At 35.0% G+C, this 27039-nt stretch overlaps 1 protein-coding gene across 6 annotated transcripts in view; it reads left to right on the top strand.

Annotated features, from left to right (window-relative positions):
* The window catches only part of LOC136829761 (probable phosphorylase b kinase regulatory subunit beta), a 119925-nt gene extending 99750 nt beyond the window's left edge, over positions 1 to 20175 (top strand). For 2 of the 6 annotated variants that reach the window (XR_010850484.1, XR_010850485.1), the window contains 8 exons: positions 1399 to 1541; positions 4252 to 4344; positions 5995 to 6099; positions 6930 to 7067; positions 9190 to 9259; positions 11688 to 11858; positions 12673 to 12780; positions 16563 to 20175. Coding sequence is in view for 4 of the 6 variants with exons in the window: in XM_067088627.1 (XP_066944728.1) it covers positions 1399 to 1541; positions 4252 to 4344; positions 5995 to 6104; positions 6930 to 7067; positions 9190 to 9259; positions 11688 to 11858; positions 12673 to 12780; positions 16563 to 16721 (992 nt within the window). In the remaining 2 variants the exon portion in view is untranslated. Of the gene's footprint in view, positions 1 to 1398; positions 1542 to 4251; positions 4345 to 5994; positions 6105 to 6929; positions 7068 to 9189; positions 9260 to 11687; positions 11859 to 12672; positions 12781 to 16562 lie in introns of all 6 variants that reach the window. The other 4 variants (XM_067088627.1, XM_067088645.1, XM_067088637.1 and 1 more) reach the window with 2 other exon arrangements.
* The last annotated feature ends 6864 nt before the right edge of the window (positions 20176 to 27039 follow it).

A 27039-nucleotide genomic window follows, 5' to 3' on the forward strand; every position in this document is an offset into this window, starting at 1 on the left:
CAAGGGCACAAACGGAATGATGTTACCAGCTTCATCATTCCAACATTACCCGTTTAGTGGGCAGAGCTTGTCATCTACAGTAACTATCAAAGAGCTACCGCGAGGCTGCCGCACATGGTTAAAACTATGGCTATGTAAGCTATGTAATTAATTACTTGGTAAGTATATATATAAAACTTAATTTTGTTATGAAAATATCATTTTTATGTGAGTGGAAGGTGTGACATCTTCAGTGATGTTAAATGTATGAATTGGAAAAGAAAACTGGGCAAAGACTTTGCCAAACTACTGTGTGTAGTTTTCTGTAGTCTAAGGAAAAGGACCACACTTGGAGAAGGAGCCTAATTCTGTAGTGGTAGCATCTTGGCTAATGGTAAGGGCCTTGTCCAGCTCATTTTGTACTAATTATCATCTCTTTTTCAGATACCTTTTCACTTAAGTAGTTTTAGTAATAGCTATTTATATTATAAAATTATTTTTTTTTATAGTTTATGAAGGCAAATATTTATTTTTAAATTCAAGCTTCAGATTAGAAAGTAGTTTCAAGGAAAAGGACCATACTTGGAGAAGGAGCCTAATTCTGTAGTGGTAGCATCTTAGCTAATGGTGATGGCCTTGGCCAGCTCATTTTGTACTAATTGTCATCTCTTTTTTTCAGATACCTTTTCACCCTATTCAACTGAAATTAGGTTTTTTAAAAATTAGGTTGAGACAAAATTGGCCTGAATCAGTTAATTTGAGAATGAAGCTTCAGATTGAGAAAGGTGGTGAGAGAGTGGGATGCTAACCCCCACCTAAGGGACATGTTTCATTTTGCCTCTTGAAGAGAAAGATTGTTCCCTTGATCAATTTTTAGTCAGTCACCCCTCTTGAAAATATGAATATGTACAGTACATAATAGTCTCTAGTGAGGTAATGGTACAGTATTGAGAAATTTCTCTAAAAAATGAATGTAAATGGGAATTGATTTTCATTTAATTTTAGAGTAAAGCCGTACATCAGGTATGTATCTCTTGTAAAGAGAGCACATAGTGGGTACTGTGATTCTTCGTTATTTAAAGGTTAGGCTTGAAGTGTCTCATTATAAAAACTTAAGGTTTTGGTTTTTTGTTTTTGTTGGTAATCTGTTCATCTTTATCAGGAACTGTTAGGTTGGTAGTTCTTTTTGTCTGGATAAGGACAGTTTGCAGTAAAAGGTTTTTGATTCATTTGATGTCTATATGGGACCTTTTATCTTTTTCTTTCTTCTGTGAAAGTTGTAGTTATTTGAAATGCTGATATGACCCACTTGTCTTCTCCAACTACTGCATTGCTTTTACAGAACTTTAATCCAACTAAAATGGTATTGCATTTCATTTGCATGGTGCAACTGATTACCCCCCTCCCCACACCCTACAGTTCAAGACCGTGTGTCCTCACTGCTTCATCAGTCTTCCTCACTAAGATACTGGTCTGTGGTCCGACAATGTAACGCATTGCTATCCCGAGAGGTGGAATCCATATCGCCGTACATCACTACTGTTCTGGTGTCTGGGAGACAGGTAAAGCATATGATATTGTATTCTTGAATCAGTTATCATATTATTACTTATTTGTCGCGTAATGATAGACTGTTTAAATGATAGAATATTTTAATTGTTGTAATGTCCTTGTGATCTGTATTTTTATAGTAATGTAATGAAAGTAGAAAGTTGTTCAGTTATTTAAAAAAAAACTAGTTTTGTTGCTACTTCTGTACTGAGTCGTGTATGAATGTATGCTTTTCCTATAGAGACTTCACTTCATTTAGTTACAAGGCTGATATTGAGAATTTCGTAAACGGTCGAAGCCACAATTATTGACAGAATGAAAGTATGGCTGTAAATGCCATATAGTGATGTTCATTCAGGGACGAGCACAAATTTTGATTCTGTTCATTATGAAGCTTATCTGCTTCTGCTGCTGCTGGTCTGTAAATTTGTAAGGTTGCATGTATATTTTTTTTGTGCTGTTGTGTTTACGTAGAATTTTATTCACAGCCTTTCCATAACTTTAGTGCATTTTTGCAAAGCTAAACAATTCTCAATGCTTTCAAAAGACAAGAGAGAATGAAAATGATTGGGGTAGAATGTGTTTGGCTTGTTTTTCATGTAGTTTGAACCTTTTTATATGTAAAAGTTTTTAATATATTTTATGTCCATACATATAAACTATTGCTTGGTGCTTGGTGTAAAATGGGTAGTCAAATACACACATTGTAATAAACAAATGGAATGTTTTGACAATAAAGCACATTTTTATATTAGTACAAACACAACCTTATTCCATCTAAACTGCTCTCCACTCACATCAGCTTGAAAGACAGAGCCCACTGCACCTGCCCAGCACATGTTCATCATCCTGCCAAGGCTCATTTTTCTATGCCAACCTTAAATATGAAGAGAGTGTGTGTAAGGGAGGGCATTACCGGATTAGTATGGAAAAATGTATTTTATTGTAAGAGCATATGTTCATTATAACCCATTAATCGCAGATAGCAAGAATTGTAATTTATGAAACAGGACTGGTAAGCACAGGAAATTGAGAAGAAAAGACTGCAAGGTGAAAAGTCCATAAGTCTTTGGAAGGATTGGTTTTTGGCCATCATTGTAAAACAAAAGTTGTCTCATGTAATTTATGCACTTTTACAAAACAATGGATTGTGATTAAAAGAAAGGTCATCCTCCAATCTCATGAGGCATTAAGGTAGAAACTTGGAAAAACACACTCCATATGTGTCAAAACTCATAACTCATGAGGGGAAGAGGTTCACGAAGATGAGGATGGAGAGCTTATATCCCTCCTACCTAACACAGTATGACTTGGCAACATGATCAGTATCAATGAATATATATATTAGAAGATTGTGAGTAAAGTCTCTATATGAAACCTAGGAAATTTGCTCTGACAATGCCAAGTGTCCATTTTAAGGATGGCAGAGTGCTCCAGATTAAACTAGACGACCAATAAAGATGAAAAAGCATGGACTTCATGAGCCCTGATCTTCAGCTGGAGGGAGTCTTGTTGTGGAACATCTAAAAAACTTGGGAAATAACCTGACAGTCTGTTAGAAACTGAATTAAGATGCATTTCTGCAGCAAGTATGGAGGAGGCAAAAGACAGGTTTGAATCTCTGGGTCTACTAAAGATAAATGCTAATGGCTTCACTGGCCAGCGGAAATTGTCCTCTTGTAAAGAGATGGATAAGGCAGGAATTGTAAAGGAGTCTGTACTAAACTTTGTACCTCTTAGGTGACTGGTTCTTGGCTGAAAACTCTGGAGCAGTTGAAAGTCCTAATGAAAACCAGTGGCTAGAATGACAGACTTTCCCTGATAGGGCATAACATTTACTGAAACACTAGGAAGAGACAATAGAAGAAACACCTGTCTTGAGGATTGAGTTAAGAGGCATTCAGTAGAGGTTCATAAGGGTGTCTGGTGAGGCTGCGCAGTACCAAAGCCGAATCCCAACTTGAAGGTTTAACCATAGCCCTAGGGATTGACTGAGCAAAATGATGAAGCAGCTCTAAAATATTGCACTTAATGGCAAAGAAAAACTTAGAGCCTAGAGCCTACCTGTAACACAAAGTAGCCAAGGGAGATAGCTTCTTGGTATTCCTCAGATAAACAACGAAATCATCTAACACTGGAACAGAGGCTTAAATGGAGGAGTACCCTATTTGATACACCAAGCAGTAATCCTTGCTCAGTTTTATGTATATCTTGTTTATCTTAAACCATCACCAATTTGTAGAGGGAAGCAGCTACTCCCTAAATATAGTACTGTACTACTCTTTACTACATTTGTGTAAATAAATAAGTACATTTGGTATACATAGAATAATCTTTCCACCTTAGTAGCCTTTCCAGTTTTCAGCTAGAATTTATAGGGCATCGTTGCTCGTCCCATGGTTTTCTGTTAGCTTTTTTGGTGTATTATATATGAAATATATAAACAGATTTGAAAATATGATAAATGAATTTTTAATGGTAATTAAATCTTACTTATTTGCTCACTTATTCCAACAGACTTTGGTTTAAATGGCAGCTTTGCATTTCAAAAGTACAGTAATACTTATACTTAAGTGTGTTCATAGTTGGAATTGCTTAAACTGTGTGTTCTTTCCTAGTTTGTATTCTCATCTTGCATTGAAAGTGATTATTACTTTTTTGTTTTTCCTTTGATTGCTACAACATTGTCAATATATTTGTTAATGGCCCTTCTAATTGCAGCTAACTGTTGGATATGGCAACAGTGAAATCCTCATTGACCGTCCTGTACAGCCTGGTGAGATTCATGACCTGTTCTACACCCCTGCTCTCCAGGTAATTGTCTCTTCTAAGGAGTGGTTTTACAAATGATAGTAAGTAGAATTTAGTAGATTATTTATTGAAAACAGTCTAATAACCACTATGTTTATAAAGTCTGACAAGGTCAGGAGGGCTATTGTTATTGTCTGTTCATGTCTGTGGGTCTGCTGGTTTGCCAGTCATTGTGTCTGTCACACTTAACTTCCCACTGTAATGTCTCATGCGCAGTTGAAGGAATACTGGTTAGAGTTGGTGCTAAGGTTTAGATGTGTATGAGTGAACCTAACCCATCAGTATGTCTGTCACATTACTTCATCATTGCAACAGCAACTATTTGGTTGAAGGAATTTTAGTCAAACAAGGTAGATCCTCATCCATAGATGCATTTAAAGTGAAATCATGACTGTCTGCCTATTAGTTTGTCTGTCACCATCTCCTTGTCATCAAAAGTCATCTTAAATAGTTGGTCAAATCTCACACTTAGTATAAAGGCATAGATATGGATGAAGGCAGATTGCTGGTCTGTCTGTTTTTCTGAGGGTATATCTGTTTGTCAGATAGTTTGTCATGCTTAACTTTATAGTTGCAACCCATTCCACACAGTTGTCATGGATTTCAGTTAAACCTGCAGCAAAGGTGGACCATCATACAGAGGTGTGCTTCAAGGGAGATTGTCTATCTGTCAGTCCATCAGTGTTTTCCCGGAATACTTGTCATCATAACTTTCATCAGGTGTTGAATAGATTTCATTAAAAACTGTAATTTGCTATCCTCTTTTTGGCCATTCATGTTTGACCCACCATTGTGTAATGGAAAGGAGGAAATCAGCCTTTATGTAATGATTGTCTAATCCCACAGACTGTTTGCTGGTCAAATTCCCAGGTCTCTAGGAACTGGAAACAGCCTTCTTTGAGGCAGTATGATCACAGATGGAAGGATATTCTGGAGAAAATATAACACAGTTCTTGTGGGATTTTTAGTTTCATTATGGAAACAGGTCTTCTGGAAAAAAAAAAATATTTATTTTACCTTCATGATGTTAGTTACAAGGGGATGTAATTGTACTCATTTGGACTATTAGCCAAGGTGTTCAGATTTTTACCTACAGCGGAAGGCGGGGGGGGCTTGGCAAATCTCAATATTGACATAATTTTTTGTTCTGCTTGTGGTTTAAGGTGTAAGGGCTCTATGTACATTGCTTGATTGTCTTGCTGCAAATAATTTTGCAAAAGTTCTTTCAAGTAGGTTGAACTTATTTCTTGACTGAATAATTTAAATAAATTTTATGGTTTCATTACATTTTTGGCAAACATTCACAAACATGTTTTTTTAGTGGACTTTGATTGCCAGTAGCAAGCAATCAAAATTCGGAAGTTGCCTGTTGAGTCTTAACTAGTTTTGATGACCAAATTCCTTTTGTGTTAATATTATTTAGATCAGAACCACTATCCATGATTATGCATTTGTGAATTGCAGTTCTTTGAGAAATTTTGTACACTGTTTATATCAATGTTAGACCAAGTAAATTGTGTTTGCAGTTTGTGCAGCATTAATTTTTCTTAGTTGTATTGCTTGTAAGTTTAACGGTATTCATGAGTGGACAGAACTAAATTAAAACATATTCTTAGGCATTTCAGTGCCTCTCATTTTTCAATTAAATTTCAGGATCATGGTGTTGTGCAGGCAGTATTGCAGCAAGAAGTAGTTTTATACTGTGGGAAACTAATTGCAACACACACACAGCTCTTTACTGGCATTCTCAATATTAGAGTAAGGTTTGTAAAAATATTTTGATAAAGTTTGTTAATGAATTAGTATTGTAAGTACTTTATGCAGTTGGGTGTATTTCTTTCAAGATTTAAAATTTTTGGTGGTTTTCTTATTGTAATTTTGTTATATGTCATTCCTTGTATAATGGCCTTGAATTACTAGTGTAGGTGCAAAGCTCTTTGGTCTGCAGGTAGTTAATCATCATGTACTTGATACTTGTAAAGTATCCTCGTCTCAGTTACTATTTCTCTATTTTGTCAACTCTGTGGTGTTTAAAATAGCCTCCCCACACAACTTGCATAGCTTGTCTTCATTTCTCTAGTGATAAACAGTTAAAGACACTGTTAAAATCAGTGTTAATAGGTTTAGACACTTACGTGCTATTAATATTATTAGAAATAAAATTTGGATACTCTTACTGAGCATAACAAGTATCTTGGTGATTTATAAATAGTCAAACTGTCAGGAAGGAAATATCAGCATTGTAATATTTATTGGTCATAAGCCTAAAAATAATGTTGTCTAATGTATGCAACACTAGGAAATACTGGAAGGAAAGAAGTTAGCATTTGTACCCTTACTGTTGTGTGGAACTGGCATAAATTTAGTTATTTTACTGTTCATCAAATAAAATACTTAGTCTAAAAAGTGCTGGAGTACATATACTTGTATTGGGGAAAATTATCAAGACGTACAATAATAGAAAATCATTAAAAAAAAAGTGGTTGGATCTTAACCATGTCAATGGTCTATGTTGCTTTGAATGAAAAATGGTTATTGCTCTAAATGTGATATTGTATATTTCATGTAGTATTATTTTTCTCTTTTAGTTGGATGATCAAGGCCATGACTTATTATCTGCATGACATCCGGGGCAGGAAGGAAACTGTTGAAGCTTTGGCTCCTAATGAAGTTAGAAGGCTTGTAGTGAAGGTTCTCTCCATAGACAAGTGGGCAAATGTGGAAAGGTGTGTTTTGCTTCTTCATCACTACAGTCCAGCCACTTAAATCTGGGAACCTTGAGCGAGGCCACTGTCGGACCATAGAAAGCCCCAGAATATAGAATGCACCCCTAAAAAATGAGGCCCCATGTAAACATAGTCGTACAAGTTAATCCCACATACAAATAGCTTAGTTGCCAATTTAGACTACTACTTGGCTAAGTTCTGACATAACTTTTTATCATTTTATTATTCATATATTTTCACTTTTATCGTTTTATAACTTAATATAGTATAATTATCTTTAAAACATTGTACTTTATTTAGCACATTTAGCATAAATTTCCGAGTTAGGCTAACCGTAAGATAACTACTTAATTTTTCTCAGAATTTATAGAATATTCTTGGTGACTTTCATCTCCTAAATTTGCTATCTTCATATAATTATCACTGTTAGTTTCTTCATCATTTATTTTGATTGTAGAGGGTAATGAGCTGAGAAAAATAAAGAATGAATTTCGGCAATCACTTGGTGCATTTGACAGTTCGCCATCAAAAAGTAAACTAAGCCTTATCTAGCATAGATAAAGCTTTATGCTTGCACTTCTTACCTCTAGCATCACCTGATCTCATGGGTGGCATATCGAGTGGGTAAATATACAGCTATATAAAAGTGATAAAAAACGTGTCACCCATAAGTCCATCAGGCACTCTAAGAGTAAGGAATTCCTGCATTGCCAAATGTCTCACTGTTTTGATTAAAAGTTTTGACTTGGTAGAACCTTCTCAAGTGCAGCCTTTAAAAATATATTTTTATTCATATAAAATTAATATCAAAAACATGTGTGACCAGACATATTCATTTCTTAATTATTTTCATAAAAACACAAGAGATATGGCATAATTTTTGCTTTCGGGAAGTTGTAAACAATATGTGGCGCCGCTCTCATGGTCGCTCAACGAACTAATGGTGGCTGGTTCAAGAATGCGCTGAACCACGGGAGTTCCCCGATCACAGGATGCCGGTTTTAACAGGTTCGAATGTAATTGTAATGTCTAACAGGAGCTATTCAAACCCTTAAGCAGAAATATGCTCTAAAGTATACAGTAGATGACTGATAGTCTGGCATCAGTGGGACCAAGTGGTCTCCAGACCTTCAGAAATGCTGGACTATTAGGTAGCCTGTAAGAAATATTTCTTAAAAATAAAGTAACCTTAATAACCATTATGCTTTTTAGGTTAAAATTTCAGTATAACAGTAAAATTATTTTCCAGTACTTTTCTGCCTTCTAGAATATTTTTTACATTCAGAAAGTCTTCTAGAAAATATTTTGTATTCAGAAAGTCTTTCAGTTTCAGTTTAACTCTATCATCCATGAAAGTATATATTAAAATTAACATTAAAGTTTTCAAAGTATTAGAAATGTTTTTTGCATTTTTCCATTGTCTTTGTATACATTTTTAAATGCAGTAACAATAAAAAATATATATTTTATCATTGAGAAGGATATTTATTTCACTTTTGTGTGAAGCAAAATGAATTCACAAATCTTTTTTTTTTTTTAGTATAGCATTTACCAAAAGTACAAATATTTTACGTTCTTAGGTAACTTGATAAAGTTCAGTTATAAAATATCAAAATGAACTCAGAACAATATACAGGTAACACGCAAAATAAATTTACACACGGCTATAGAATAAGATCTATAAATTCGAGTGGTAAATTCATGAGTTTAGACAATTGTTGAACCCCCAGGAATCGCAAAGGGTTAAAAGTTTCATATGTATGATAATATATATTCTGTACAGTATATATCTTGAACTGTTGTAGTCACAAATATGTTTTTAAATTAACTCTTTGTGTATCTTTGAAATATTTTCCAGTCCAAGTTCAGTACTACAATGTATATATTGAATATTATACAGTCGTTTAACTTTCCTCTTGTGTGTGTAAGGTGATGCATTAGAGAATTTAGAACTATTGACAAATAACTGTAATACGTACTAGTTTGTTGTGTTTGGAAGATACAGTTTATAAACCATTCTCTGAAAGGATAAATCCTAAAACCTAAGTTTATTACATTGAAGTATTGCAAAAGCAATTGCTTACTAGGTTCTATACATTGCCTAAAAAAATTCACATTTCAGGCTAACACCACAGCAGACAAGGATGATTGATGGGTGTTTAGGACGAACTCCCAAGAAATTTTATGAGAAGGTATGTTTATATATTTTCCATAGTTTAGGTTTTTGTTTTTTTTGTCATTACAGGCAGTTGATACAACGGTTCCCAGGTTTTGTCATTATTAAATTACCCAGTCACCACTGCTATTATTTTTACGGCAGAATAATCATAATTTGAAGGTTTTTGATGGAAATCGTTTTCAATGCACCCAGAGCATTAAAACATGATTTTGACGATTTTCGACGACGACGAATGGTGAACGGAACCCCGTCGTAAACCGGGGACCGCCTGTATTAAGTGTCACCACTGCTATTATTTGAGGGGAAATTATGTCACAAAAGTATTTAAAGTATTTGCTAGTGTTTCAACACACGATTTCCTTTTATCAGATGTATGGTTATCTGTCTCATTACTGCCTCATGGACTATATATACTGTAAATGCCTTATTCACAGTCTGCAGTATTCCCAGGTTCAGTAACCTTTTGTGTTTTTTGCATCAAACAGAAGTATTACTGTTGCCTTTCATGCTCCCAGAATCCTCAAGTATGTTATCTCCATGTGTTTGTTTCAGCAATCGTCATCCAGTGCTTTTCAGTGTTCGTTTTTTTATTTCCTTTTGGTTTTTAATTATACATTCCTCAAGTTCTCTCACGTACATTGCTCAGTAAACAATTTCTTTTTGTGGATTATGTGATAAATATCTTGCTGTTGTTAAGCTCAAATGTTAGATTAATGACTTCATCAAGATCAGTTTTTTTGGTAACCATCTAATTATCACTCTGGGAGTTTAGTTTTGTAATAGTTTTTTTTCAGCCACAATTTTGTACATTTGTCACTACTTTGGTAAGGATTTACAGAAGTAATTTTCAGCCAACTATGTAACAAGCTACTATCTAGCCACTGCTCAGAGGTGTTATTGTTTTTGTTAAACCACTTTCCTTTCCAGATTTATATGTTGTAGTGAAGAGTGAGATAGTAATATTTTTACTTCCTTGCTGTATTATTTTTGGCATGTTATTTGTTATCAGGGTTTGCAACTTTGAAATAGCTATATTTTTGGGGGTTTTTGCCTAGGCTAAAGATTCCTTATACTATTGCCCATAGGTAGATATTTTTAAATATATTCTGATAATTAAAATTGCTCCCTTGTCTTATTTTCACTGTTGTTGTCAGTTATTCTTTATGCTTAGTTTTTCTGTGTTCATTTTGTGAACTTTAAATGATTTTTTGTAAATTTTTATACCTTTTTATGTGTACTTGCAGCAGTAAGAGCTAAAAGTACAGTATAATATACTAGTATTTAAATTTTACATGTGTTTTGTATTCCACACCGTTATGTTGACCTTCTTGCACTGTGTTATGCATTTTTTCTTCGGTGTAATAATGATCAAGCATATTTGTTTGGAGCTTCTAGGAGTCTGTCATGCCTTGATGTCTCTCCTCAGGAAGCTTCTGTATCTCCTCTGTAGCATGAGTTACAGCCTGATGTGTTTGCAGCAGTTCACTTGTGAAATATGTTAGGACTGGTCACTTGACCAGCGATACTTCTGTGACCAAATGTGCCTTTGACTCTTGAATTATAAGATCAACTTCTGAGTGCTGGTTTGCATGATGCTTAGTGGAAGAGTTGGCATCTTGTGAAGACAATTGCTTGGGTAGTTTAAATATTCTGTTTTCTTCTATACAATCTTTTGATGCTCACCAAGGAGGCTATTTCTGTTATATTGCCACCCCACCTCAGATGCTCCTGTCACAAGTGTCTTGAATAATACTATTCTTTATGTAGTATACATTTTATTACTCCCCAAGACTTAGTCATGTACTTTTGGCCTCTTGTCTCTCATGTTGATGGTGGGTGCACTTTCTTGCCTATTTTGCAAGTATGTTTACTAATGCAAACAATCTTGTCCTACACTTCTCCTGTGTTTCCAGGAGCCATACATCATACAAATGTAGAAAATATTAGACTTGTCTTGTTTCTTTTTCACCAATTCCCCATGGCCTCTACAAGGATCCTTCAGGCATGTGCAAACACTACGACATTCAACAGCTCTGCTTCCAGCCTGAGTATTGATTCAGACTTATATGTATATGACTGATGGAAGTTGTGATGAAACTAATTATGCTTTATATACAAAGTAGGTTTTTCATACAAGCCCATTAATCTTGTAATGAGTATTGTCTTCTAAATCTAACAGATCTCATTGCCTCATGTTCAGTATATTTATAAAGGGAAGTAATTGTCTGATACATAACCTGAGGATAATGTCTGAAAGACAAAAGATTGGTGAACTTGGGAACTTGGCAGACTATGAATAAGGCATGGCATAAGACTAGCGGGTTAGTTCAAAAAAATTTTTCTAATAAAAAAACAAGTATTCAAAACTGTAATATGTATAAATCTTATTTTTGTATGTTTCTTACCTCTCAGGGAGTTACTATTTCTATTGTGCATTTCAGGTCTGGAACATCCTTTTAAAGACTCCCAATGGTGTTTGTTTGTGTGGTCACTTGTTACCCCAGGAACCTACAATCTCAGAAATGTCACCTGGTGAACTTAACTTTGCCATTGCTGTCCAAACTCTTCTGAACCGTATCGAACACCCTGAATACCGACAGATTGTTGTAGAGGTAAATTTTCTTTTGATTTCCATTTTTAACCGTTTTCAATAATTCCGCTATGGAATGAACCATCACAAATGTAACATTTCTTCATTGCACTAAGAGCAGAAGCTGCACACTGGCTCTTACAAAGTTTTCCCACTGAAAATTTTTTACCTGATTGTTGTTACTCTTAAAAAAATGATTAAGTAGTGCATAAACATCTGATGACTTGAAGGCATAAGATTATTACGTGATGAGTCCAAAGATTGATCTTGATTATAAGCATACATATATGTTCAGGTCTAAGGTTTTGTTCTTAAGCAAGTATTGGTGAATTAGTGGTGAAGAAATTCTGTTGGTAAAAGTATCACAGATTAATTATGTATATTTTTCTGCTGTAATGGTATTGAGTTATAGTCTCATCTTAGTTAAAACTTCAAATTTTTAAGACATGATAGACAAAGATTTTGTTAGGAATTTTCTTATACTTTGAAGTTCCAAAAGGGCAGTCTCAAATGATGTTCAGCCTTCATTTGATTTATGCACATTATGGTAAGATACACAACTTGCGAGAACTTAGAACTTGTCAGGGACTTTATCTCTACTTTCTTTGTGGTTGTCCGGGAAGTAGAGTACAGTCAGTTATTCAAAGTTAAGGCTTCAGTAGTTTTGTCACTTTGACATAAAGTGCTATTGTAATAAGATAATAAAGCAGTGCTATTGTAATAAGATAATAAAGCTAGTAGCAACTTCAGGCTTTATTTCTTGATTGATATGTGAAGTAATATTACATTCAGATAATTTATACCAATGTTGATGACAACTTTTGGTTATTTTTCAGTTGTTCACCATTATTGCTACTATATTGGAAAGAAACCCTGAGCTTCGATTTACTCAGCAGTTAAATTTGGATCAGATTGTTAAGGATGCCTTCAAGTTATTTTGTAAGGTAAGAGTTAACAGATTTTTGGAGAATTAAAGGCACACTTTTTTCCAACAAAGTTAAGGAAAATCACCCTGTGCCACTTATAGCAAGATTAATGTTATTCTTGGGTAAACTTTTTACGGAACTTTACACCTAATATTAAATGAAGTAACCATTTACAGTCATATATATTAAAAAGAGGAATAAACGGAAATAATTATATATTTTAAAATATAAAATTTTTTCATGTCCTAAAACTAGTTTTACCTTCTCCTGCACAGCTTTAGGAGCCCCAGGGCTGAAGAAAAAAAGTATACCTCAGTTTAACCAGACCACTGAGCTGATTAACAGCTCTCCTAGGGCTGGCCCGAAGGATTAGATTTATTTTACGTGACTAAGAACCAATTGGTTACCTAGCAACGGGACCTACAGCTTATTGTGGAATCCGAACCACATTATGACGAGAAATTAATTTCTGTTACCAGAAATAAATTCTTCTTATTCTTCACTGGCCGGTCAGAGATTCGAACTCGCGGCCAGCAGAGTGCTAGCTGAGAACGGAACCCACTCACCCAACGAAGAACCCGCCCCAGGGCTGACTAGGGGTTAGGCCAGCATCTCAAGTGCAAGATTTATTTCTTTTATGAGAGGTCACAGAAGTAGTCTTTCTCAACTCCTTACTGGTCAGATCAAGGTTGACTTACACTTTAGAGACTTTGTAGAGGGGTAGTGCCATCAGTGCATTCTCCCTGTGCACTATAACTTGAGGTTCTTTGCAGCATCCCTTTGGCCCCTAGCTGAACCCCTTTCATTCCTTTTACTGTCCCTCTATTTATATTTTCTTTCTGCCATCTTACTTTCCACCCTCTCCTAACAGTTGTGTCATAGTACAACTGCAAGGTTTTCCTCCTGTTACACCTTTCAAACATTTTTTTACTCTCAGTTCCCCATTCAGTGCTGAATGACCTCATTGGTCCCAGTGCTTGGTCTTTGGCCTAAATTTTGTATTCCATTCTACTTCAGAGGCTTGTCGTCTTCATCTTAGCTGTTGCACCTTGGAATCTTGCTTGGTGGACAGATTTAGAAAACTACTTCTGTTATGATTTTTCATTTGTGTGAAATTTGTTTTGGTTTTCACATCCAAGTTCATCAATTATCCAATTTTCAGAGAGGACTTCAGTCCACATTTGGAGCCTTACTGAGAAGCTCCCTTTTTTCTTCAAGTCCTTTTCACATTTTTAAGGTATCAGCAGCTCAGCATTTCTCCTGTGTAATGACTAAGACTGTTCGGGCTTCCATCAGTAATACAAGCTCACAATCCCTTATCCAGAAACTGCATGTGTATATGTACAGGAGCCTTCTGCTCATCTCCAACTGTCTCCATCCTAGCAGAAACGGGCCAACTGCCTCTAAAATATTACAGAGCTCTAATTACTTTAAGAAGAGGCTTATCCCTTCAAGCAGGCACATCTCCTGTATCAAATAAATTTCTCAATAATCAAAATACAAATAATAACCCAAATCAAAACTTATTTACTAAAGAAACTAGTCATCTATTGAATTTACATAACATGATACCCAAATTTACCCAAGAAATAAATCAGATCACTCCATGGACACTAAAAAGGGCAAAAATATGCACATATTTATCATATCTTTCAGAGAAGTATATGTTCAACACAGAAATGTACCATCAACATGCCATGGAACACATAAGATGGAAGAGTAATCCCTTCATAATCTATACAGATGGATCCAAAAATGAAGCTGGAGTGGGCTCATCAGCCTATTCAAGTGATGAAACTATCCAAATGGGCCTTCCTCTAATATCATCAGTATTTACAGCTGAATTAACAGCCATACAATTGGCTCTCCAGATTATATCAAAAAAAGGAATTCCTTCAGCACTCATATTGAGCGACTCAAGAAGTGCAATTGAAGCAATAGGATCATTTAAATCAAGTAATTACCTTGTCCAAAATATCCAACAGGAAATTCATCAGTTAATTACAAATGGTCTTCAAGTTCATATTTGTTGGATCCCAGCCCATGTAGGCATTGAGGGTAATGAGAGAGCAGATAAAGCTGCTAAATTGGCTTGTACAATCCCCCCCAACTACTACGAAAGCTCCCATATCAGACTGGCTGGCATCAGTTAAACCTTTAATTTATAAGGATTGGCAAAATGATTGGACAAATATACCCTCTCAAAACCAAACTAAGACAAATTAAGAATGAAGTTAAAAAGTGGCATTCTTCTACCCAAAAACAAAGAATTAATGAAGTAATTTTAACAAGACTCAGAATAGGACATTCCAGACACATACATGGTCATCTGGCGTCAACTCTGCACACAAATCCAATAACTTGCGAAAGATGTAACATCCCAATAACAATCAAACATAAATTGATTGACTGTCCCAGATGGTAACATGAAAGAAATACTTATTTACAAAATAAATCAATAAAGGATATTCTAGCTGAAGGTAATAACTTTGCAATTAATAATATAATTTTCTTCTTAAACAAAATTAAATTAATAAATAAAATATAATTTTTCCCCTCTTTTTCTCTTTCTTCCTCTTTTTTTTTCCCCTCGATTTTTTATTTTATTGTAAATTTTTTCCATTTTTTATTATTTATTTATTTAATTATTTAATTTTTAAATTTTTTTATGTATTCTTCCCCCCTCTTTTTTTTTTTCCCAGCCCAAGAACCTTAAAAGGGTTCAGAGGTCTGGTTAAACAAACCATTTATAACTAACTAACTGTAATATGCATTATCAGTGGTATCTACTGAAACCAAGACAGACATAGAAAGCCTAGCATAGCGTAATCTACTGAAAATACATCTCCCACTATACATGATGTATACGAAGAAATCATGTTTTAGGATGAAATTATAATGATCACATGGTACGCAAGATCGGAAGATACAAGAGTATATACGCAAATTACAGTTCTTTTGTATGCTGTATATTTTGAGTTTCACGGAATGTTTTCGTTGGAAATAAACTGTGCTTGTGTATTTATGGAGCAAGCTTCAGTTCCGAAATCCGAAAAAATCCCAAAACAGAAATGTGTGGCACTGCCCTTGCAGCTCTTCAAGAACTAATGGCAGCTGATTCAAAAACATCCTGAACCATGGGAGTTACCAGAACAGAAAGTGCTGGAATTTTGAGGTTGGACTGCACCCTATTTATCTTATGACGCAGTATCCTCCACAAAAAAATTTCAGTTTTTAGAGCTTTTCAGTTTTTAGAATGTCGGATAATGGATTACAAACCTGTAAATATGGAGTGAATGAAATGTAATTTTCAAAAGAAATTCTATTTTATTTTCTGTACAAACCTATTACTTTAACCAAAATTCATGCCTTCTATCCTTACAATTTTATTGCTGCTGAATCAGACCACACCAAGTGATTCAATTAGCTACCAGAACTGAAAAGAGCGAATGCTCATGAGCTAAGTGCCGACTCACCTGAGCCATCTGATCTTTCTTCAGCAGTGGAATGATATGTCTGGAATTTGTGTCCATCACATGAACAGGCTGTGATAAAGTAATGGAAATATATTTTGAAAAATATTTTTATAGAGTTTTAACATTTTTTTTACTGGTGAAGTTTTCATCTTGCCATATTTTTTTTTTTATTAATTGAAATATTTAAGCTCTTGAATTTGCTGACTATAATGGCATTAGAACAGGAAGTATGGATTTAAGTTACCAATAACAATTCTGGAAACAGCAGAGACTGTTGTTTGACTGCAGTTGCTAGAAAAGTCTTAAATACATTTATTTTTTCAGGACTCTGGAAGAAGTATGGGTGATGACATGTTTCTGCTTTTTAATGAAACTCAAGCTGCATTAACAAGTTACCTTGCACGTGCTGTTGTTAATTCAATGCTGTCCGGAGATGTTCGCAGTGAAATTGATGAAGGCCTTACATTCTGCCAGGTTTCCTAATTTTTGGGTTGAATTAGGTAATTTATGCATTTAAAGTATTGGGTTTTTCCTGTATTTGTAGATTTTTATCAAACATTGAAGTTCTCATTTCTTGAGTAATTTTGTGCAATGGTACTTTAAAGTATGGGTTGTTCATTCTTAGTCCATTGGCAACTATGCAGAACAGTTACATTACGCCTTTGTTTGCCAAGCTGAGGAAAAATCAAGATTGGATTTTGTTGCACAAATAGTTATACAGATATTAAGAGTAGTTAGAATAAAAAGCATTTAGTTTTGAGATTAGTCAGCTTGCACACACCAAGAGCCTCTGCTCAGGAAGCCATCTGTAGGTGCTAAGTATCGAATGAATAGTTTTGTAATATTTTTCGGTGACCAAGTGTTTATTCTTTATCAGAAGATTCCCTTATAGCATTCATTATTTACTTCTGTTAATGGTATTTTTACATCTTTGCATTTTTTCGTTTAATGCTTCTGTATTTACTTCGAAAAAACTGATGTAATTCACTATTGATATCTACTTCATAACTGTTTACCATTAACTAGTAAACACTGGTATCATAATGTTATGTTCACAGTAAATTACTAGTTAAAATTTGTATGTGGCTAAGAGAATAACTCAAAAGTAGCATTTCAGGAAATTGAATTTTGAGGTGATATAGCATATTATAACTATGAATAGGAAGGTTGAACCTGCATATTTGCCAGTTTCAAGTACTGTACATTATAAGAATACTTGGCAGCTCAGAAAAACTGAGGAATTATTTACTAACCATTCACAATTGGCTGGTGTAGAATCATCATCATCATTAATGTCAGGTTCTACCTCTGTGCAATTAAAGATGTAATCAGGTTTCTCCACTTTAGAGTCTTGTTTGCAATTTCAGCATGTGATTCAGGGTTTCATGTTCCCTTTATTCATAATTTTCTGGACCATCTCTCTGATCTTTGTCCTGCTACTTCCATATCTACTATTATTTGGGCTAATGGCTCCTCTCTCCCACCCATTCATGCCGAAACCAACTCAGTCTACAGTGTTTGGGATTCTCTAGGATTCACATTTGTTGTATGGTCTTCCCAGTGCACTATAGCAATAAAACAATTTATTCTGTAGTCTCACTTCAGTCTTTTTCACATTCTTTTGCTAGTACTCTATCCTCATCTCTTTTGAATAGGTATTTAATTTGCATTGTTGACCATTGGGATACTCTTATCATTAGTCCAGCAGTCTCTTTACGCTTTATCCAGTTTTTTCTGCTTTTTCTTACAGCCATTTCAATACCAACTTCACAGTATTGTGTCACTAAGGTAAAAGAAATGTTCAAGAAACAGAATAGGCTACATTTTTGTTTCATACAAGATGTCAGGGCAGTAGGTTTAGTTGTGAAGTTCCAAAAGTTTAGTATTTTTAATATTTTGAAAGGGTAGTAAGTGCAGTTTATACTAATACCCATCATAGTTTAGAGTGTCTTCATACATCCCTGTCTAGGAATAAAACAGGGTCCTTTTTGCTGCTATAGAATATTTGCAAGAATAAGATCATTTTCACATATCATAAATGTTTATTATATTATTATCCTGAAAACAAGTAATTCAGCACACTCTGGCATGGGGTATCATGCTTTTTTTTTTTTTTTTGGTGAATTGCCATGTAAACTTCATTTGTGAATTATATTAATTTTTACTGCTGGAAAACCACCTGGTAGATATAGTTTCTCTATTCCTATTTTTAAATCTGGAGGTTGTAGGTGTTTAATGTCTGCCTTTTAATTTTTGAGGGATGTTCATTGTTGTTGTTGTTGATGATTCTGTGATTGTTATATGTTGTTCTTTACTTCTCTGTTCAATTGGACAGGAATATTCTATTTGTTTCTTTTATCAAGAAGTGACAGTGTGATCTATTAAAAGCTTGGCGAAAGATGGTGAATACAGCATTTACCTCTTACTTGGATGATAATTTTGAACTATTTTTATTATTCTAACATAAAATCGTGGATTATAATGTCCAGTGCAGTAGTGTTTGAATGGACCTATAGAATTAAAGTATTGAGAATAGGGTTTAGTGTAACATGATTAAACTGTTGATGGAATGTGGACATGGATCACTATTGTTGATTTGTATTGAGACTGAATTTTAGGATGACAATGACAAATTTGTAATCAATTTGTATTTTTCATAACTACAAACCTGAGGTCTCTACATAGGGAAAATCTCTAAGTATTAGCTAGATCCAGTTAAAAATAGAACCAGGGTTGGTGACAGCAGGGTGATAACCAATGGGTAAAGTGTAGGCAGAGAATTATTACTGTTTTTGTGGTGCTTTTGTGTCCATCTTGAAGACAGCGAGTATGCAAAGTAATGTTTTATATACATATACCTCTTCATCTTGAAATTATATGTATAGAAATTTTTGAAAATTATTGACAAGTTTACTTAATTGGAAAACAATCTTTCACCTTTAAGGCTTGTATATTTTAGATCATCACAGAGCAAGGTTACCAGTGAGGATAATAGAGCATAGTGCAATTAAGCTTCCAAATAAACTTGCTTTGGTTGTATTTATTCATTTATGAATTTTATAAAATATTGAAAATTGACAGTTCTTAACATGAGCAATTATTGTGTTATTTTTAAAGTGATATATATCAGGAATACTGTATTTTGTGTTATATCTTAGTAAAGATTACATTTTCATATTTTGATAAAACTAAATTTATTTTGAATTTAAAACATTTATGGTCATTACTTATAGTGAGAGATGATAAAAGTTGTTGTGTAGTATGATATAAAACAGTTTTACATTGACCACAGTAAAGTTCTAGACAATGGAACTTTTTTTTTTGTAAATGGATTTAAAATCTAAAGTAGGGAAGTTTCGTGAAGGGACAGTAAAACTTGTTGAGCTTGCAATCAAGATGCCAAAAGCATAATGCTTCTTCTTTGGTTAAACTCTGCTGTACTTTATATTCTCACTTTTTGTCAGGAGCATTTGCATATTTGATAATTTTCAGTTTTAGATATATGATTTTTCCTTTAATAACTTAGTTTCACAGGTACTGTATGTTTTTGAGCCTTAAAAATTTTTCATTATGAATTGGAATATGGTTAAGGTAACTGGTAGTCACTGTATATTCAGATCTTTCATGCACCTAAAATCAAAAGGCTGTCATTAACCACTGCCTTTCCTTCTTTGCCATGTTTACAGTTTCAACTGCAGGTTAAAGTATGTGACAACTGGATACTTTATGATAAATTGTTTACTGTAGTTTAGAGAAAACTTATACTCTTTGGAAATGACTGATGAGGATATCAGTATAGTGCCTAATGAGGATCTCATTATAGTGCCATCTCTTGAATCTAGTCGTGAATTTTTTGAAGTGCATTTTTAGAATTAAGGCTTTGAGATAAGTCTTGATTGTAAATATTTTGTAGACCTCTAAATAAACTTGAAAAGTTTTTATTGTTTCAAACTTGCTAGCTGATATTTTATTTTAACTTTTGTACAAATTTTGAGAACACAGAGCTTAAGAAGTGCTTTACTCCATCTAAATTCACAAATTTAACATATGTGACCTTAGCTGAAAAAATTATGGAAAAATTGTGTTGACAATGCATACTCTATGACTTAACACAATATGTACAGGCAGGTCACGGCATCTCAATTTAGCTTATGCCTGCTCAGCATCAGTGTTACTTGTGATTGTGCTTGTGATTTTTGTGTTACTGCATGTTCTTGTATTCACTAAGTGTTGAGAATGGGTCTAGAGAGGTTTTCTAGTAGTGATAATGACAACTCCAAGTGACAAGAAGGTGATGGACTGGAGTAAGTGAAGAACGTAGGTAAACCGAGGAAAGGAATGAGTGCTAGTGCTGAAGGACGCTTGTTCAGCTTCATTGAGTCTATAGGAAAGTGTGCAAAAAGACTGGAAGAAGAAAGTTCATGAATGTATTACAAAAATGCTCTTGCAAGTGCAGAAGTTGCAAATTAAGTCATTATGTCATTAATGTGGCTTGGCGACAAAAAATGTAAATGTATGTGCATCTGTTGACTGTGCTTTTGAGATGGAGGAGGCAGGTGTTTTATACAGTCATTCATCAAAGAGGAAGCAGGTTTCAGCATTGAACATCCTGTACTGTACTCAGATTACATGCCAGCAAGTAGTTTGGTAAGTTCCATAAGAGAATGAACAGGCTACCCCTGAATACCCAACAACATTGTAGAAGTTTAGAGAGGAGAAAGGGTATTAACCAACAAAAGGTTTTCATGCTAATGAAATGGGTTGTTCTCAAAATGTGTCACTTCCAGGAAATTCATGACAAAAGAAGAGGAGTGTGTACCCAGCCATAAAGCTAGCAAGAATGGCTTGTGTTGTAATATGCCAATGCTGAGGTATACGTGAAAACCATGCATGATTTATATCAGCCAATCCTCAAGCATAAAAGGGCAAAGACAAGCATGTGTTGTCTTGTGTTCTGGAAGTTCAGCTTCAGGTCCTGGGCGATCAAGCCCCATTCTACTGAATCACTCTATAAGTGTTTTGTCCTTGAGATGTGCAGATACATGGCACTCCAGGATAATGAATCTCATGATTTCTCTTCCTTGACTGCCTTGTTTGAGGTTAGGGGTGATCCATAATTTTAAGGATTTTCCCTGACAACACTCCAGGATAATCTGAATCTCATAGAATTTTATTCAGTTATGATTTCTCTTCACCTTCAAAGTATTTCCCTAACGTGTTTTATGATTCTGGAACTCTTGTTTGAGTCCTTCTGAAGATTTGAGGCTTTCTTCATTGGGGGTGATCCGGGTGAATAGGGTTTAAGGTCATCACTTACAATAATCAGTCTGAGGCGATTTTTTACGCCACATGGATGAAGATGGAGATGTGAGCACAGTGCAGATATGAAAACAATTTACCATCACTGTCTTCATTTTGAGACTGGTTGGGTGATGTAAAGTCAGAAACTAGTAACTCATACTGCCCAGTGGTAGTGTCTGAGCATTGCTTCAAATGGAGAATACTTTGAAGGTGATGCACTGTAAACAGGCATTACTTGGGTTCTTTGCAGATATGAAAAATTTACCATCACTGTCTTTTTTTGAGACAGGTTGGGTGGTGTTAAGTCAGAAACCCCTTTGATTCACTGTCAGTTTACTGTTCTTTGCAACCTCCCATTCAGCTTCTTTTACTCCATCATTTATTTTTCCTCCATCTTGTTTTCCATCCTCTCCTAACAATTGTTTCAGAGTGCAACTGCGAGGTCTTCCACCGGTTACACCTTTAAAACCTTCTTTACTCTCAGTTCCCCTTTCAGTGTTGATTGACCTCATAGGTCCCAGCATTTGGTCTTTGGCCTAAATTTTATATTGCAACTTATATAGTAACTCATGCTGGTGGAAGTTGTCAGTGGTGTGTCAGTGATATCATGGGCCTCCCAGCAGTAACTCATCATCAGAGACATTATCAGCATCACAAGACAGATTGGTGGGGAAGACTTTGATTTTATGACAGAGAAGGAATTGATTGACAACCCAGGGGAGGAGCTCAGCATACAGGATCACCAAGAACTTAATAAATATGCTTCTGAGAAGGAGGAGGAAATAGAGTTTGAAGAACTCAAGCCAAAACTCACTCTTGTTAAGGTTGCTACGTTACTACGTCTTTCAAATAAGGGGCTATACAGATGCAGACAAATTTTATAACACTGATCCATCCATGATTCAATCTCTAAAGCTGAAGGGAGAGATTGAGAAAGCCCTTACACTACACCAAGAGATTACCAAAAGATAAAAAAAGCCAACTGAATATCAAGGTGGCCTTAAAAGTCAAGAGAGCCACTTAAAAGCTAACACCCCCACCACCTCTCCCAGTTTTTCCTTTAATGGAATGGGGTGATGACCCAGATTGTCTTTGGTAACATAATGATGATATTTCGAGGCTGTAACAGTAATTGTTATCATTGCTGTCACTTTGCTGTCTCGTACAATCATGATTCTTTTTGTATCATCCAAAATCTCGGACTCAACGTAATGTTGCCAAGAAGTGTTAAACTTTTTTTTATTTCCAGTGTCATACATGTCGACAAGTTTGCGAATTCACAGCTAGCACTGTTTTCCCTGTGGTTATATACATATGATCCCATTTATGCACTGGTATAATTCGTAACCTGTGTGATTTGAACTGATTTTTTTTTTTTTACATTGCTTAGCTCAAAGCATGGTGTGATATAGTTAGCGGTGCCATCAATGACAGCGCGCTTAACATGCTCCTTGGGCTGGTCATTGTAACTACCTCTGCAGCATTATAACAGTAGACCTAATAAGCTCAACAGTCATAACATTTTCACAATAGGAATATGAATTACAATAAGTTTTATTTGCATATTGAAGTTTTAGACTGTGTTCAAGCTGCTTGTATGTTCCAAAATGATTTATAGGTCTAAAAAAAAAATTAAGCCTTCTGAGATGTAATCTGTTACTAAAGAATTTATTTGTAGAGATTACCTGTTCTTTGAAGAATAAAAGGGGATGATGATTTTATTTATATGGAGAAGATGGCTATTAATCGAAATATCTATTGGTATTATCAACTTATGAAACACTTTTTTTAACTGGTTTAAAATATTATTTTCTTAAAAGTCCTGCTCACTTTTGGTGTATAATATATTCATTCATAAGGTAACTTGGAGTTCAAGAAGCTCAATAACCTCACATGCTTTCTGGCCGGAAATGGTTAATATAGAGATGTGAATGCTAAGTGTAATATATTTATAGTAAGTAAAGAAATCTAACACACCTAGGCCTAGGAACAAAATCTTGGCTTTAACAAAAGAATAATTGCATAGGCAAATATTTGCTATTAAGCCATAATTTTTGAAGTGGTTAATAAATATAACTTAAATAATTTGTTATGAAAATCCAAACATTCCTCTAACAAATATAAAAATGTTTTAAGATAATTTCATTGTCGCTACTCATTGTAGACCTACTGTATGTTCCAGGTGGTTCATGCTGCCGTCATTCTAATGGTTGCGTCACAAATGCTCTGACTGTCTGTTGGTATCGGTGGATGTGTTCTAGCTACAGTAATACTTTCATACTTACTTATTTACGTTTTTTCAGCATTGAGGCACAAAAACAACTGAATTGGACTATTTCAAATTTTATAGTTGCTTTGGAAGCAATATTAATGTTATGACAAATTTTTTTTTCTTTTATGCTAACATTTCAGCTGTGGTATGATGATGACTTTTTGTCGTCAAATGCATTGGCAATGAGTGAATGAAAGTTTTGAAAATGTTTCGTAAATTTTTCTGAAATTTCGTTATACGTGATATTTTCTTACAGTTTTGAAATATATGACAGATTTTGCTCTCATGAAACATATGTCCTTATTTTATGAAACAATCGTAGTTTTTGCATTGAAATGAGTGATAAATATGGAGCATATGTTGGTTGCCAGTTTGTGAATTTTTTGTAAAATTTGAACAAAATCCTATGCAATCATGTTGTATCACTTAAGAGCATAGCTGTACTATGCAGCAGTCATTGTCAATATTCTGGGGAGGACTTTAATCATCACTGGACATCTCAGATCATTTTGGGTCACAGGTAAGTTTTCTTTAATAATGAATATTATTTTAAACAATGTGGTGACAAATTTCTCTTACCAGTAGGGCTTGTATAGAGGTTAATTTCCTAATATATACATATCAGTTTCATGTAGGACTACACACAAACAATTTGTTTTCTAATAAGGGGTCTTGGAATGTATTACCCACATACAGTATAATGGGGGCCTTATTGTATATATAAATTTTCAAAATTTATTTACAATAGACAGCACAAAACAACGCTATTAATCATATATAAGACCTTCTAATGATAGTTTTTGTTTTGAAATACCATCACTGCCTCAAAACCTCAGCATTCCTTACTACTAGATATATAGTATACTTCATTAATATTATGCTCCTTACTAGACAAACTTGCTAACATACACACACAAGCAGTAAAAGAGTGGCAGACAGTTGTGCATGGAATGCGAGTTGATCTTTTAGAGCATCCATTATTTGCAAAAATTTTACATTCACCAATGGTTTGGGACATAACCCTTGCAATATTGTAGGTCTACAGTAGTGTATTTTGACTTCTTGGTACTATTTCCTTTAAGATTTGCCTTTTAGTTTTTCACATAAAGTGTTTACTTGTAATTAGTTAAATTATACCTTATTACATTTTACAGCTTGTACTTGAAATGTTTTGAGAAACTTGCTGTGCCAGTGCTAAAAGATACAATGAAAAGAAATTTTGACAGGCAAGCAGCTCCCAAACATGGTTATTTTTTATCTTTAGCCTCATCCTTTACCAAACTGAATTACTAAGGAAAATCTCTTTGTTCTCACAACCCTTAATTTTCCTTCTCTGGTAAGAATTTTTTATAATTCTGCTTAATCGCCAACCTATCTTTGTACATAGTAATTATTGAATGAAAAGTGTGAGCACCTAGAGATTTCAAATAATTTTATGTGCACAATTTTGTAAATACTAACCAGCACCTTGTCTTATAGAATGTGAGGCAGTGCGTCATGAACCTGCTTGGTGAAGAAACTCAATATGAAATGGATAATTTTGACAAATTTCAGTATATAATGTGATGTCTGATGAGGTTAAGAGATTCCTGTAGGTGAACAATGTTAAGGCTCCAAGACTACAGTATCGTGATCACTAAGCAGTCCCTTAAAAACAGGTGGAAAGTAAGTCATGTTAGCGTTGACCAGTATATATTTGTTCCGACATGAATACAAAGCTACACTTTTATAGATACAGAGTACTCAGCACAAAGCATGATGCAGCTGTTTGCTGACTTAAATAAAAAACAAAAGCCTGTTGGTAGACCTATGAATCACCTATGATCTGAGCTGGGCTAGCTTTCCTATTTTGTTCTCAGCCATCTTGGTATGCAATGTGGCTGACCTTCTCCTTGTGCTAGTTGAGATTTGCTTGTTTTTATCAAGTGTTCATGCCCTTTGTTCCCTGTCACCACAGCATCTTGCCCTTCCAGTGCCTTAATCTCCTGCAGTAGCCCTGTACTTTAGATCTGTGCAGTTTATAGTTATTTTTTTGCTGAAGGGAGGCATTTCACTGCTTTTCTGTGTGTGATCCAGCCACATGGGCAACCTCCTTTGTGTGACCTAGTGCATTGTGTAGTGTCCACGTGTTTTGCCACTCCCTTGTGTGTGTTTCTGATGGTTACAATGGAGGTTTCAAATCCTGATTTCAGTTGTTGTATGGACAAGGGCAAGCCCTGTAGTAATTCACATCCCCAAGTGCAGTAGACCCATAATGTCTATTTTTTATGTTAGAGAGAGAGAGAAAGTGTGTGTGTGTGTGGGCTCTTTGACGCCAGAGAGTTGGGGAGGGAGAGGAGAGCCGAGCAAGATGATTTGCTCCAGATCTCGATGCCACCCTGAGTTTTAACCCCACCCTTCCCTCTTTCTCTCCTGTGGTGGGTTGTTCCTCTGCAGCAGATAACTTACGGGAGCAACATCATTAGTGGGATCCCTCCCTCCTGCAGGAGAGAACAGACAAGACTTTGGGAAGGGAAGGCACTCTACAAAGTAAAACCATTCTGCTAGGGAGGAAGCATATATCGAAACTGAGTCAGGGAGTTACAGGAGTTGTAGCCCCCTTCCTGGAGAAAAGACTCTGAGACCAGAGCAAGTGCACTCAGAGGGAGAACTATGAGTATTCCTTTTCCCTTTTCACTTTGTTTGCGCCCTAAAAATTTTACCATTTTTCTTGTTGGGATTCATAAGTATAAAGACCCATCAATTAAAGAGCATCTCTTAAGGAAATTCGACTAGAATTTTCCTTGACGTGTAAAAATGCTTTTGTGTAGATACCACCACATTATGAGTAGTTTTTAAGGAAATTTGACTAAAATTTTCCTGGACATGTATAAATGCTTTTGTGTAGACCCCATCAAATAATGAGCAGTTTTCAAGTAGATTCAACTAGAATTTTCTGTAACAGGTGTGGATGCCTTGGGGTAAGGGACATAGAACCTACTTGTCATTGGGGTGCCTTTGAGGAAATCGGATAAGTTTTTCCTTTGCATGTTTAGATACCCTTGTGTAAGAGGTATCTCCCCCCATTGGTTAATGAATACTTTTAAGAAATCCAGCTAGATTTTTCTTACACATATAGACTTATGTAAATAATTTTTGTGCATAGAGGCATCAAACTTATCAGTTAATGACACTCCTTTAGAAGAAATTCTACATGAATTTTTCTAGACAGCTATTAAATTTTAGGGA

This window comes from Macrobrachium rosenbergii, chromosome 4, assembly GCF_040412425.1.
Source record: "Macrobrachium rosenbergii isolate ZJJX-2024 chromosome 4, ASM4041242v1, whole genome shotgun sequence".
In the NCBI taxonomy this organism is placed as follows: Eukaryota; Metazoa; Arthropoda; class Malacostraca; order Decapoda; family Palaemonidae; genus Macrobrachium; species Macrobrachium rosenbergii.